This window comes from Ursus americanus, chromosome 2, assembly GCF_024610735.1.
Source record: "Ursus americanus isolate L20-20 chromosome 2, mUrsAme1.1.p, whole genome shotgun sequence".
In the NCBI taxonomy this organism is placed as follows: Eukaryota; Metazoa; Chordata; class Mammalia; order Carnivora; family Ursidae; genus Ursus; species Ursus americanus.
Genome location: NC_142128.1, coordinates 106264144 through 106280410, shown reverse-complemented (window position 1 = coordinate 106280410; position 16267 = coordinate 106264144). Strand labels below are relative to the sequence as shown.

The 16267-nt window shown below is 39.8% G+C and overlaps 1 protein-coding gene across 2 annotated transcripts in view; it reads right to left on the bottom strand.

The window, feature by feature from the left end:
• The window catches only part of RGS7 (regulator of G protein signaling 7), a 550126-nt gene that overhangs the window by 61275 nt on the left and 472584 nt on the right, over positions 1-16267 (bottom strand). For both annotated transcript variants that reach the window (XM_087859757.1, XM_087859761.1), the window contains exons 7-9: positions 9453-9517; positions 8526-8602; positions 8338-8419 (exon numbers count right to left, since the gene is read on the bottom strand). In XM_087859757.1, coding sequence (XP_087715883.1) covers positions 8338-8419; positions 8526-8602; positions 9453-9517 — 224 coding nt within the window. The remainder of the gene's footprint in view (positions 1-8337; positions 8420-8525; positions 8603-9452; positions 9518-16267) is intronic.

Sequence of the window (16267 nt, the reverse complement as noted above, 5' to 3'; positions counted from 1 at the left end):
GGCTACGATCCACGTCAAACTAGCAGAGTGAAGGGTCATAGAATACACCACCCCGAATATCTCACTTGGGCATACTGATTATTTTGAGATGTGGCCACTTAAAACACCAACTTTCCCTGAACTCCCCTTACCTGCCTAAGGACAGATCCTCTAAGAGCGTCTGAGCGGTCACAAGTCCCCTCTGTGGGAGTTTCATCAACGTAGAACGCGGATTCTTCTCACAGGAGAGGACACTAGAGGTCCTCACCACACCCAGATAAACACTGTCACAAGCTATCATACCTCTTATCTGTTCTTCAGAGGGAGTCACCGCCCCTGAAAATCATTTACTCTGCCCGACGAGGCCTACGTGCCCTTCCTTTTTCCCTGTCAAGATGGTATTGAAGTCTGTATTCTAAGCTACCTCAGGGAGTTACTCATTTTTCCTGGGTATCTTTCATGTCTACGTGAGGTATATATGTGACAAACTTCTGTTTTTCTTTCCTTCAATCTGTCTTTTATTGTAGACGTCTCAGCGAGGGCTCCGAAGTGTAGAGGAAAAGTGACTTTTGCTCCTGCATGAGAGTTATGTGAAGATTACAAAGAAAATGTGTTGGCGATCTCATTCTGTGCCAATACCAGCTTTATCCAGAGGTGCAGAGGGCCATGAGGACCACCTAGTGTTCGGTACTAGCCCCCCACTACCGCTTGTAGGGCCCTGCGCCACTCCAGTGTCCTGTGGCTGGGATTCCTCATCTGTTGAGAGGAGAACATAGCCGTACTGCCTGGGGTTGCTGTGAGCACTGGCTGAGCTCAGTAATTTATGTGAGGTGCTCAGAACACTGACCGGCCCCTGCTGAATGTTCTCTGGGCACTGTTATCTACCACCCATCTTCCTTCCCATCACTGGGGAAACAGAGGTATTGGTTCTCCCAGTGTTGCCGTTGCTCTGGGGAGAGAGCTGCAGGGACCCAAGAGGACAGGACCTCATTCCCTTCCTTCATAATCAAAGGAAACTAAAGACCCAACTAAGACCAGAAAAAAAAAATCATTAATATCAATGTTGCCTTTCCCCGTTTCTAAAGGACAGAAACACATTCAGTCTCAGGGATGGCTGGGGGCTTTTGTTGCTTTAAAGTGCCACTTTTCAGGAACGTGAAATTTGATGAGGGGAAAGACCAATGTTAGGTCACCTAGATGACAAGTACTATTGTCTGCAATTACAGGATAATCACACAATCACGTAGGTCTTTTCTGGGCCATTTGTAAGTATTTTAAAATGGAGAGAGAAAATGTAGGACATCATATGAAGAAATAAGATATTATAAATACCTGCACATTTTAAGAGGTTTCCAGACCTAGTTTTCTCAGAAACAAAAAAAATACTTAATATATTTTCTCCTGAAGAAAATAGTCTGCTATAGAGAGTGTATCCAAGTTGCAACCATTTCTTTAAAGTAGCAAATAGAGAATAGTCTTATCAGAAATTACCATAGTGGAATGGAAACCTTTTTAGAGGAACTTTTTCCTCAAGATAACCAAACATGATATGAAATGAAATAATTATAACAAATTACATTATTTGTATTAAATTATAACAAATATTTTTATTAAATTATAACAAATATATTATTTTTATCTCGATAATACTCTCTCAAACATAAAATAGGCTGCAGCTTCTTGGTCCCGATTCATAGAAAAAATACCAAAATTCTTAATATTTGAGTTAATGAAGCCAACGACAGAAATTCTTTGAAAATTTACCACCACTCCTCACAATAACAACAGCCTGCAAAATCGATTCAATTTTTGATCCAATAAGAAAAAGGAGCAGTCACTTAATGTACACCAAATTTCAAAAGCATGTTATCTATTTTAGAAATGGAAAATGTAAGAAAAGCTATGCTGATTATGAAACATACTAAAAAAAAATGTAGTCAAGTTCTCCGTGGGGATACATCCAGTCTCCTCTCTGGAGTTACTCCAGAGAGACGTCCGTCTCTGTCTCTGAGGCTGAGTGGAATTGAGACAATTTAGATGACTGCTCTCACACGTGTGAAAATCACACCCTGGGCCTACTCAATACCCCACCTTAGGCTAAAAGGGAATCAGCTATGAATTCCACACACAAAATAATAGATTTTGGCCATGGAAAAAATATGCAATCAAGGAATAACCTTCACCATCAATAACATAACACCTAGAGTTTAAACCTCCAGCCCTTCCTCCTCCTCTATTCCTAGTGTGCCGACTACCACCTACAACATACAATACACAGAATTTAAAACCCGAGTGGATGACAAGCATGTTGCACCATCTCTTTCCATTAAGTTCACTGAGACATGATGCTCTCAAATTTCTGTCTCAAGTCCTTTAACCGATAACTTTCCAATTGCATCTTCTCCCGGGGAGAAACACTGACTCAACCTTAGGCATGAAGGAGGTCCAAGCGGACCCGAGAGAAGCGATCGGGACGCCACAGCCCTGGACGACTGAGAACACGAAATGTGCCAAGCTGACGTCTCTCATAGCGTGTCTGCAGGAGTATTTGTAATTGTGGTCTTGTGCTCCACAGTTTGTGTTACAAATAATGTTCCTTTGTAGCACTGTCTGCAAAGTATAACTTTGGAGCTCCCACTGGGCAATGGCGAATTTTCAAGGTTAGCAGAAGGGTGACACATTATATATGGCCAACTCTACCTCTCAGTGCACACATCTGAATATGCCCAGAATTAAAATGGCCAGTGTTCCCTGGCAGCTCTTTGGATTAACTCTAAGTGGGTGTTAATTAACACGGTGGGGGGAGTCCTTTCACAACGTATACATAAATCAAATCACCACACACCCACACCACACACACACACACACACACACACACACACACACACACACATACACACACATTTCATCAGACTGTTTCATACTGATTTATTTGAAGAAAAAAAATGTATAGAGAGTTTAAGCACCTCTCCCAGAATTATGGGACTATATATAAGGAAGAAAAAAGATTAAGAAATCTTACTAATTGATAACTAATCCTCTTTTGACCCAGTTGCTTTCCACTGACAAAATGTTCCCGCCTCTGGGCCTCGATTATTACCCTTCAATTAATGATTTTCAAAGTTAATTTGAGAACCCCAAAACATCCCTTAAAAACTTTGTCCTATATCTGCAACTATTGGCATTTCCAGCTGGATGTTAGGTTGTCATACTCGGCATGCCCTAAAACAAACTCTGTATTCCAAATCTGCAACCACCTTTTAGAAAAATCCTTTGCAAATTTCATACTTCCACAATTTCTCAATTACTCAATTCAAAATTTAGCATTAAATTGTATCCTACATGCAACATTTAAGCATTTAAGACATACTCTCTGCTCCTCAAGACTGTGATCTGACAAACAGTAAAACAAGTATTCTGAAGTTACTGTCAATGAAACCATTAAAAATGCTAATATGCAACTGGAAGTCATAGCCAGAGCAGTCAGACAAGAAAACTAAATAAAAGGCATTCATGTCAGAGAGAAAGAAATAAAACTGTCTCTGTTTGCAAATGACATGATTATATATAAAAAATCCTTAAGAGTCCACCAAAAACCTGTTAGAACTAATCAAGAAATTCATTAATTTGCAGGATTAAGTTGTAGGATAAAAAATAAACATACACTAACAATGAATTATTTGAAAAAGAAAGAAAGCAATCCTATTTACAATAGCATCAGACATAATAAAATCCTTGGGATAAATTTAAACCAAGGAGGTGAAAAACCTGTACACTGAAAACTGTAAGATACTGATGAAAGAGGCTGGAGAAGACATAAATAAATGGGGAGATATTCTGTGCTGACAGCTTGGAAGAATTAATATTGTCAAAATGTCCATACTGTCTAAAGCTATCTGTAGTTTCAATGCCTCCCCACTGCCGTATTGTTAGCTACATCACCCCGGATTCAAGTCTGTGCACCTCCTACCATCCAAACGGTGGTCACTGTTCTAATTGTAGATGTGCAGCATTTGTTTTCTCAGATCTCTGATTGATTTCTCAGGTGTTCAGAATGATTTGATAACTACGTAATTGTATTCAAGGGACAAGACACACTTAGGGTGCCCCTACTCTGCCATCTTATTATCTTCCCCTTTGCATCACTATTTTTATATGGATAAATACCTAGTAATGTCATTGCTGGTCACAGGATAATTCTATTTTTAACTTTTTGAGGAACCTCCATACTGTTTTCCAGAGTGCCTGCACCAGTTTGCACTCCCACCAACAGTGTAAGAGTATTTCCCCTTTCTCTGCATCCTCGCCAACATCTGTTATTTCCTGAGTTGTTCATTTTAGCCATTTTGACCAGTGTGAGGTGGTATCTCATTGTGGTTTTGATTTATATTTCTCTGATCATAAGTGATGTTGAACATTTTTTCATGTGTCTGTTGGCCATTTGTATGTCTTCTCTGGAGAAATGTCTGTTCATGTCTGCTGCCCATTTCTTGGCTGGATTTTTTGTTTTTTGGGTGTTGATTTTGCTAAGTTCTTTTTTATATTGTGATTTCATTTTCCATTTTTTTTTCCACATTGGTCACCCAGAATCCAACATGGGGTAAAAAAATAAGCCTCACTCCAACTCTACCTAATTAAATTTCCAAAATATGAAGGCACTTTTTCCGGGTCCTCTTATCCTTATGGCCTCTAATCTCTACTAATTTCACAATTTCTTTACTTCTTATTTTTGACTTTGCCCCTTCACTATTTACCTCAACTACAGTTCAACCACATTTTTTTTTTTAAAGTACGGTTTCTAGAACTGAGTACAAAACTCTAAAATTGAGTTCCTTAGCACGGTGACAAGCATAATTTTTACTTCAATTAAACTAGTTCCCAAAATTCTGTTAATACAGACTATGAATGCATTAGCCCTTGAAGGGCTTCATAAAAATATTGAGACATTACATATACTAATTAACACAAATTCCAAATTTCCTTTGACATTTACTACAATTTGGTGTATTTCTTCCACTATCTTCTTGAGTAGTTAGCTTTTGACAATTCTATCTGGAATCCCTGACAACTGAAGAGTCCTTCTTGGTGTTAATGACTTCATTTATTTATTTATTTTTCCTGCAGTAAACATGGCATGCTCAGAGAAGCTAGATTGATTTCATAATGGTAGTTAAGTGCAATAGATTGATTTTACTGTGTTAAGTGACCTCATGGTTTTTTAACAAGTAAAATCATATTACATATATTTTCTATATCTTCAAGTGGAAATTCATGTAATATGCTATAATAATTTAAATTAATTTTTAAAGTATACTTTAAAGACTCTGAGTTGCTGTCTGAGATTTCCCTTTCCCTACCACATATCTAGCTAATGTCTTTCAGCCTATTTTTGATTGAATAAATGCCAGAGTAAAGCCAGATGAAATCAAAGCAAACCAAACAACACAATGTAGCAGATCACCTTGAATTAGTAAAAGCTTCATGAGGATTAACTGTTCCCTGTTATATTTTTTTATTGAAATGTTATTAGTAGGATTGTATAAGAAGAAGTCAAATGAAAAACGTCAATAAATATTACTATTAAAATAACTCCATTTCTGGTTTTTGAAAACAAAGATAGTTTATATATTGATGAAGCTAAACCAATCCAGGAAAATATAATTTTGTAACTTAAAAGCCTTTCAATTAAATTGTGTTATAAATCTGTGAAATTTGAATAGAGGGTTTTTAAAATTCTAATGGGAATATCGATCTCCAGATTTTAAGACTTATAGCGGTCAGTTCATATTTTTATAATTTGTCTTTTTAAAACCAAAATAAAAATAAGGGCATTCTTTGTGATCTCTCTCATGTACGAATAATTTATGTAAACTAGATTTATTTATATCTTTATAAAAATGTTAGATTGTTCTTGAAATAGTATTAGATTACACAAGATTATCCTGAACATGGAGATAGTATTGTATCAACAGCACTGGAGCTGGTCCTTCAGGGTTCATATTGTTTAAGCACACCTGACCATGTTGTTCTCTATCTGGCAGTGGGATTCCCCAAGATTGGGATGCGGGGCCTACAATTTGAAAGATGGCTTGAACTCTGGGCTCTTGAAAACAGCAAAATGAATGAGAAAAGAATATTCAAAAACCATGAGTAAAATATACAAGTAAAATACACCTATACCAAGACGCCTGTAAACACGGCCATATCACAGGCGCAGTCCTACTAACTCTTCATCCCTTCTTTTTGCAGCACGGAGGCACGCAGTGAGGGTATCACTCTTGCTGCCACTGCTTTCTTTAACTGGAGCCCCTCTGCTTCCCCATGGCTCCCCTTCCTCTGTGACTCAGACTGTGGAGTAGGAGACGGTTGGTTCTGGCTTGGCTCTGCTGCTACTAGCGTGTGGACACGAGCAAGTCATGTAAATCCATGACCGTCTGTATTTCCCCCAGAAAACAAATGTGCAGTCATGTCTGTCTTAAAGTGTTTGTGACTCTGTTCGTAAAATGCTTCCACTGGACGTGAATTTTAGGAATCAAGGACTATGTTCTAATCAACATTTCATGCAGCAAAATGTCTGGCACATATCGATACAGAATAAATGGTATTTTCGCATGATGTTGCACAAGCAGACTGTTTCAGGACGTTCAGATACGGCTTTTGAGGGAAACAGTGCTTAGTCATTGCATTGGCAGATGGCTACAGGACTGATGCATTAACAAGCTGGGGACAGAGGCTATCCGTCAGAGAGTTCGACAAGTTTCAGAGGTGAGTAGAGAATAATCCCTTTGAAGAGGGGAGTCAACACAATCAGATCATCCCAGGTAAGCTCGTTGGTAAACATCAAGGAAGGCCATGTCCTTGTAATTCTCCTATTGCCTAAACCTAGGACACAGATTCCAAGTTCCCGACGAATAGCTAAATAAAGTGGAAAGTGTAGCAGAAACCAAGAGTTCAGCAGTAAAAGACCGATACTAAGAGAGAGCCCACAGATTAGCGTCCCCCACATCAGCACCTGCTATCCTCAGCACCTAGAAGCTGAGTAAGGGAGATGGAGGCCTTGGCTTCAGGGTGGTTCTCCCTCAGGGTACGCCTCAGAATGATTTTCTGATCGGAAGCCTAGTGAGGGATGCATCATGGGACCCCCTGGAGAGCACTCCTATGTGCTCCTTGCTGTAAGGACACACAGAAGACTGGACAGAGCCAAAACAACTGGGAACAGGTTCTGCCTCCAAGAGGGGCACACGGAGGGCCAGGGACCAGCTGAGGACCTCGGAGGGGATGGAGCAGAGGAGTGGGTGGAGGTGGGATCAATGCACACGCTCTGTGAGCTTGAGTGTTCGCCATGGAACGGATGTGGGCAGTGCAGGGAAGTCACGGCGCGAGTCCTCTTAGGTGGCCAGGAGGCTGCGGGCCATCGAAGGTGAACAAGGCTAGAGATGGGCCACCAGATGTCTGGGGGCATAAAGTGGATACACACAGGAACATAATGTATTGACTCGTTTCCAGAGACTGCTTAAAACAAACAAACAAGGAAAAATCCTACTTCATATTCTTGCAACAATTATGCACATGACCTCATAATCCTTTTTCACCATGAGCAAAAAACTGGAGCTGAACATTGAGCAGGGGAGCCAGTTAATCCTAATTCTACTCTTTTGGGAATTTAAAGAGAAAAAAATTCAATGTAGAATTTAACAACTGCATTGCTATCTAAAATTGAAACACACACACAATATATAAAGAAATCTTTGGAAAGCAGGCCTACTTTGGTCTGATCCTGAAGGTAGTTGAGAGGAAAGGTTTTAAAATATTCTCATCAGTCTTGATTTGTCTCATGCTGTGAACCTGATATTTTTTCTGTATTTATGTAAATATTATTCTCTAATGCCTTGTCTATATTTAAAGAAATATATAAAAGACAAACACATAATATCAAAATAGAAAGAAACATATGAGATTAGACATTTTTTCTTATGATGCTCATAACCAGTGTTGAATCCCTTACACAAAGCTTTCTGGTATTAATCAAGGACATTCATTATTTGTTACTCTGAGTCACATGGTCTACGTAAGACTGCCGTGTTGCCGTCTTTTCTCCTTCAAGGGTATAAAAGTGTCAAGCACCTCAAACGCCAAGAGTGATGTTGTGGTGGAGAGATGCATAGCTTTGTAAATTAAACATTACACCACGGAATTCTGGTTAGCTTACACGAAAGTGGCAATCTTTTCTTAACGAAATCACCAAGATTTGGTGAAGAGTGATTGGGCTACCATATCGTTTCCTCACTTTTTCAGGCATCCCTCAGTTTCCAAAGGCTCAGATTATGAACTGGAGGTAACATTTGCACATTTGCTTACCACAGGCCTGTGGACGTCCCAGAATGCTCTCTCTTGGCTATCAAGGATCTTCCTTTCAATCTTGTCTCTCTTCTTGTCCACTCTGTCAACATGGTAACAATGAATAGTGAGTAATGTTAACTGTAGCACCTCTCTGGACAAAAGGCCACAACGTGAACAAATTTTCCAAAAGACTCACAAGGACTCACTTTGCTTGTGCTTCTGCTTGCATAAAAATGAACTCCCACTTCCGAGCAAAAGCTCTCTGCAGCCTGGCCAGACTCTCCTGGAAAATACAGCACAGGTGAAGACGTTCTGGGGCTCACTGCTCATTCACCTACTGTGTGCATGTATCAAGAGAGCAAGTACAGAATTTCTAAAGTCGTAAGTGTACTCCTTCTGAATGATAAGTCATGCCCACTGAATGCAGCTCATCTTCAGATTAACAGTCAGAGGAAACAGGAAAACCTGTCACAAATACTGCTTTTATGAACAATTGACTTTAGAGAACACAAGTAAACATCTAAAATGCGAAAATTACTTTGTATAAAAAAAGTGCTCAAGACTAACCCCCTGGATTTTTCTGTGCCCATATCAGTGGGCAACAGGAAAGCAATGCATTTCTACTAATGCTTCAGTCCGTCTATCCAGTTCCTGACAAGAATGTAAACCCTCCACAGCCTATTAACCGTTTCTAGTCAGGGATTCAAAGTCAGTAAATCTCAGCACAGCAATTGTCTGAACAAGTCACATCAGATTAATTTTATCTGCTGATGGTGGCCAACCTGAAGGTTTGGCAAAAGCTGTTTACTCAAAGTAAATGCCCTTTATTTCTCTAAGTTTGGATGTCTTCACTATACACAGGACACATCAAATGTTTTCGCACTTAAGTCGAGTTTAGCAAGACATGCTTCTCCCTTCTCCTGTGAGGTTATGCGTCTAGAAGTTCACCGTCCCCAACATGAAGGACGAGACGAAGCAAGCAAGTCAGGGATTTGAGTCACTATGATGCCTGATCCTGGAAATCTGGTCCTTAAAATCCAGGGTGGAAAGTCAACAGAGTCTCTGGAAATGACCATAGGCCTTATTCCGGTTCATTTTATGACTTTCTTTGCCAGAAGGTCCTGGGTACTTACGGCTTCATAGTCTGCTAATTCCAGCCGTGCCTTGTTTTGCATTGTTCTCTTGCAGAGGTAAACCGCTGAAAGAAAACAAAATCAATCACTTCTTGCCTGCTTATTAACTGGAGGAACTCATTAAAAATAAAAATACAGCATTAGAAATCAAGACATCTTGGTCTCTGTCACTTTTTTCCAGTAATAATTTTCTATCTTTATATTTTTTTGACAAAAATAAATAATTGGTAACATTTTTACTGAAATTCAAACATAGTGGTATTTATGAGAAAATAGATATGTTCAGATATGTTTAGAAAGTTGGTAACTCTATTAACATAAACTGAAGGCTTCTTGTCATCTCCTTTGCTACATTTCACCGTCATCAACTGTTTTGCCACTAGGAGAGAGAAACTATAACATCTTCCCTAACTACAACATAACCACCTTTTAATTCCATTTTCCTGAGGACTCAGTATCCTTGCTACCAGGGAAAGTCCACTTGGGCAGGAGATCTATGGGACAGGTGCCAGAGGGAGGGAGGAGAGAGAGAGTTCTACAATGGCACCGCCACTGAAAAACCACATTTCTTTACTTATTTCAGGATTATTAGCAACGCTTATGATAATATCAAGACATTCAGAGCCCTCTGGAATAGTCCTGATTTCCAGGACACTGTTTGTAATTTTTCCATAATATGTGATAGTTGAGTCTCATGAAATTCAAGAGAAGCTATACATGTTAGATGCTGAATAAATCTGCTGGATGAGGACTGTCAAATATGACTTTTGGTAAGGTTAGTTCCGGGGCTGTCCTTATAATTACCACCATTGCACTAAGTAGTGCAAAAACCCTCAGTTTCTGATCAACTCCAGCTGATATCACTAAGAAAATATCTTACGCAGAAAATCTGAGATCTCTGCAAGCGCTGATGCTGTGTATTCAATTTCTGTCCTCTAATGTTTCCTTTCTGAAGGTCAAGGCAAGGAGAAAGCAAACCATGGACCGATTCTAACATGACTACAGACACTAAGAACCCAGGAGATGATCTGAGAACACATCTTTCTACAATCTATCATGGGAATTTTATTTTTCCACTAGTATTAGTAATTTTCAAAATTGCTAATTCTCAAAATTAGTAAAATGTAATACATATTGTTATGAAACTCTCCTTTTAATTATTTCAAGTTTACTGTGTGAGCGAATCCTTCCCCAGTCCCTGAATAAAAACTCAAGCAGCATCTACAGTCTTGCTTGTCACTCAGGTAATTCAAAGAGCCCCAATTTATGGAGGGACCATCCCAAGGAATCGTCAAAGATTCAAGCCTGGTGTAAAGTCTTAAGGTCTTCCCCTCTCCCCCAGCTTCTGTGAGAGAAGCGTGACTGTCTCTTTTGTTCACCTTGTTCTGTGTCCCCAGCAAGTATTGCTGACCAAGGCTTCTAACCTCCTGGGGTTGGAGTATAGGGAGGAAGGAGAGGAGAGCGGGTGCTGCCATTCTTGTTTGACTGACACCAGTGTGGTGATCTCGTGTGGCCATTCTCTGGTCTTGGCAGATGAGTTTTAAAGCTGATTATGTTTCTCATGTTACTTTGTGGGATGCTTTGGAGAAACCCTACGCCAGCCTTGCTGGGAATCTCTCACCTGCCACGCCGTTGTAGGGGCTGACCACTGCCACAGCCCTTGGACTACACCTCTGGCCTCTCTCTGCAGTGTGTTTGCCTGTCCAGGCTGTTCTCTAGGACAGGACTCGCTGTCGTATATGGCTTAAATTACACACGAGAGAAACACTCATGCACTCTTTGCCCTGAAAGTAGACCACAGAACATAGCCACTTCCTTTTAATTCCTCCACCCATAACTAGATGGCCTGTCTCATGTCTCTTGTAACTCCAATGCCTGGAGTTCGTGATCCGTTGTGTCCCCAGGAGTTGGTGCGTCCCGTCAAGCACTCTCAGAAAGCCCTTGAAATCTTTGTCATGGGGCTTGAGATGAGGGACATCCCCACTCCTTCTTCCCACTTGGGTTGCTGGGGCAAAGACTCCTGACATCTGAACAGCTACAGAGTCAGTCTTGAAGCCAACATGTTCCCCTTTAATGTGCGCAGCGGGAGGGGACAGCAGCTAGTGTGACAATTTGTAGTCAGTCTAGAATAGCACTTTCACGCCTGCTCCTGATCCACTTCACACTTTGGCTGGATCTCCATGTCAACGTCGTGTTACAAAAATCACTTTCCACTCATCAGAAGAGCAGATACGTTTGGGCGACAATAACTCGTTCTGGCCGTAGAGCAGTGAAACAGCACCGCGGTGGGCACCTCAACGGTGAAGTCTTTTCGGGAAGGATTTTGACAACGCGTAAGAAAGCCTTAAAACATTCATGGCCATTGTTCCAGGACCCGCGCTTCTGAGAACGTAACCCAAGGAAACAGCATGAACGCAGAGATGTGAGCCTCCATGCTGTGGGTACAGGAACACAGGGGGCAAGGGCTGCAGGGGTATTCGTTCGGTTAAATGCACTGCCATTGAAAATGATGCACACAGGTTGTTTTACTTTGGAGTTGAAATAGTTTAAATTTTAAAATCCTTATCCCTCATGTAAAAGTGAAGACGACGCAGAAAAAAAAATTCTAAAGAAAAAAATCGTTCTAATCTCACTTCTGTCATTATTTGGCACATCATTTGGCTTTTCCCTTCTCTATATATCTACACACATACACATGAATATCTGTATTTATACAAAAACGTTATCTGCATATATTTATTTAAAACTGTACTACACATGCTATCTTATGAGCTTTAGCCTCTAATGTTATAATTGGCTAACTTCTTATCAATCAGCGTTGTTCTGTAACACCCTGAAAAATCATTTCATGATAATCCATTTATCATATATTTAAACGAGTCCTTATTGTTGGGCACTTGGATTATGTCCTTTGTCTTGCAATTATTTACTAATGCTTCTGCAAACATGTACGTATGGTTATGTGTTTATTTGTTATTTTATTTATTTATTTGTTTATTTATTTATTTATTTATTTTTTAAAGATTTTATTTATTTATTCAACAGAGAGAGACACAGCCAGTGAGAGAGGGAACACAAGCAGGGGGAGTGGGAGAGGAAGAAGCAGGCTCCCAGCGGAGGAGCCTGATGCGGGGCTCGATCCCATAACGCCGGGATCACGCCCTGAGCCGAAGGCAGATGCTTAACCGCTGTGCCACCCAGGCGCCCCTATGTGTTTATTTTTTTAGATATTTGATAATTTCCTAAAGTGTCATTGCTGAACGAGAGGGTATGTACCTTTCAAGTCCTCTGATCTGTGTAACCAAATTCCATAGTCTAAGCATGAGTATGTCTTGCTTAAACTCTGGAGAGTCCATTTTCAGCAAAACAATCAGAGTTGTTCTGCTAAGACTTAAATCAGATTTCATTGTATTCAAACTCCCCATTTTTCATCTACTTCCTATCTCACCTCACTTCTACTAATGACCAAAGTCCCTGGGTGCCCATTTCATCATCCTGGGACCTCGCTGGCAAACTGACCTCAAACAGCGGCCGCGCCCCCGTCAGACACGTGCTCTCAGCGACACCTCTGTCCCCGCTGCCACAGCCCCTTTCCCATCGTCCTCCTCCACACAACTTTCTGCCTCCTCACATAAAACTTCGGTATCCGTTCACGGAGGCAGCGTATTAGCTTCTGTCCGCCGGCTGCCACCTCACGGGAATGCCAGCTCCGTGAGCCGGAGAGGTCTGCTTGTTTTGGTTGCCCCTGTGTCCCCTTGCCTGGAACATACTTGGCCCACACGATGGTCAGGACATAGTCGCTGAGTAAAAACACCACTAAACTTTTCCTGTCTCTTCTCTTCTGCGAATTAGGTAGTCACGGCTGCTGAATTTTCTCTTGGGGGATTTAGCTTTTCCTTATTAGACTTAAAGCCCATTTATACATTCTAATGACATTCTAAGAAACTAATATCAGATATATCTATATCTATATCTATATCTATATATGCAGGAAATATATTTCCCCATGTTTTTGAGAAGTTTAATAAATGATACAGACAATATTGAGTATACCTCAGCAAACACTTAGTTTTAAATTATATGTTATTTAAATTATATATTTATATATACATACAGCATTCATAGTGCATTTTCTGCAACCTGCTTTTCTACTCCACATGACGTACTGAGACCCACCCAGGCACTTTCCGTGGCTCATGTGTCTTCACGGCGCTGGTCTATCCTGTGAACGCAGCACTCATCGTTTAAGCCATACACCTATTATTAATTCTTGGACTGTTTTCCTTTGCTCTTTCTTTTTTCTTCTTCTCAGTTTTATTGAGACATAACTGACACGCAGCACTGTATGCGTTTAAAGTGCACAGTGTAATGACAAGACTCACATAATTATGATCACCACGGTAAGTCCAGTTAACAGCCATCATTTCATCCACATACAAAAAAAAAAAGGTTTTTTCCCTTGTGATGAGAACTTTTAGGATCTACTCTCTCAGCAACTTTCAAACAGACCATAGAGCGGTGTTCGCCATAGTCTGCACGGTGACAGGACATCTCCAGAACTTGGTCTTATAAATGATGTTTTGTACACTTTGACCTCATTCCTCCAATTCCCGTACCTCTCACCCCTTGCCTCTGATCTTTTCCTTTTTACCTATGAGTGTGTGTGTTTTAACATTCCGTATGTAAGTGAGATAATGCCTCCATATTTTGGAGCTGTTAACAAATAGCGACTCCATATAGGCTCTGATCAACGTATATCCTTGGAATTGGTAGCAGGGCTTTGCGGGACAGGCACAGTCGGAATTTTTAAGACCCTGCCAAACTTCTGCCCACTCTACCCTCCCAGCAATATGCCAATATCCTCACCTTCATGCCAGACTTGAGTTTTGCCGATCTGGCTTGAGAGAGGTGCATTCAAGTGGAACAATTTCATTATGTTTATCTGTTCTCTTAGATTTCCAGTATTTTCACATGAAAGGTTTTAATGAAAAAAGATGAGTATGGATTGCCCCCTTCACTAATTTGGCTCTATTTAATACTTCGTACCGTCGGTTATTTTCATTTGATCTATATTGCAAGCCCTGGTTTCATTTTCTACTTGTGTTTGCCTGGTATATCTGCTTTACCAACCTACTCTAACTGAAAGAGGCGTCATGCTTTCCTTATCTTCCTTGCAGACAGATATTACTGGATTTTATTTATGACCTACGCTAAAGATACCTTCTATTTTAAAAGATGAACTTAATTACATTCATTCTTGTAAGTTATATTTGTTCTTCCTCTTCTTATATCTTGATCTATCTCTCCCTGTGATTGCGATTTCTTTGTTTTCTACCTTTTGTTACATGGGATGAGTTTTCTTTAATTCCCCTTTTAATAATTAAGAAGTCATAAAACTTACCGTTCCATTAGTGGCCATTCTTATGTGTTTAAACAAACGTTTTATATATTTTTCTTGAATTTCAGCCTCAGAAATAAACACTGTCTAATGTTTCCCCCACAATGATGAAGAAAATAATATATTTCTTTCTAAAATTTTTAGTGACTAGAGTTTATTGTATGTTTTATTATAGTTTTTAAAAAATTAATTATAGTATTCATAATCCATTTGGAAATTACTTTTATCACAATTACTTAGATCCTGGAGGGCATGGAGGGAAGGCTGTTGTCTTAGACAATTAAGAGAGAAAAACGTTGACTTGGCATATTTTAAAAAATCTAGATTTGCTGAAAGTATTCTATCACAGCTCAGATCTTCCAAAAAAACCAGAGCTATTAACCATGTGGCTACCCTTCTTATTTCTGGTTTCCTTTGGCGTTGCTCACTTAGTTTGGACATGAGGCCACTACACTGGTGAAGTTGACCTAGTGAATCCTGGGTTTGCTGTTGTAACTGTCAGCCAGCATCGCAACCCTGCAAGGACACTGCGTTGTTCCCCTAGTTCCTCCCCTTTACTCTTAGGCTTGCTCCCTGCATGTCTGAGAGCCTGAGCTGCTTTATGAAATCTAGGTCAGAGACAAAACATCAGACAAGGTATAGGGCTGTCTCTTTGAGTGCTCTGTTTAAGCCTAAGAAACCTTAATCCAAGATGGGGCAAGCCTTTCTCTGCCTTCCTAAGACTTTTATCTCCAGCCCTCATGCATCGATGAATCATTAATGGGGTTGGTCAGAACTTCATCCAATTCTGTAAAGCTGCCCTAATTTCTTGAGAAGAGAAATTTTAAGTCTGATGTCACCATCTTCCTTTCATTTGGCTAAATTCTATTGACTCCAGAATACATTTTTCAAGTAAGTGGTATATGGCATCATTCTCCAATTTCCACACTGTCCTAATAATTCTTTCTATTCTAGTTTTGCTTTCTTTTCTTCTTATTCCATGCGGGGTTGGGGGAGGGGAAGAAATTTTGGACAATTTCCAGGAAGTATGGTGTACAAGTCAGTTCTTGCTTCTTACATCCATCCCAAGATGCAAATATATTTCGTGATTATATCTAAACAAACATACCCTTAAGACCTCAAAGATTTTTGGATTTTTTTATAATAAAAAAAACTTAAAAACATTATCCTTAATTTCACTCTAAAGGAAAGAGATCTTCTTTCCTTCCTTATCTTCCTCAAAAACAGAATTTCCAAAATAATTCTTTGAAGTTATTTTAAACTTAATACAGTCCTATAAAATCTAATACTCATTTAATGACTCAACCATTAGAAATGCACTTGTAGAAATGAAAGTTAAGGAATAACAATACTTTAGGGAATTTTATTTTTTTAAATTTATAAATGAACAGCAACTCAAACATTAATTAACTGAAAG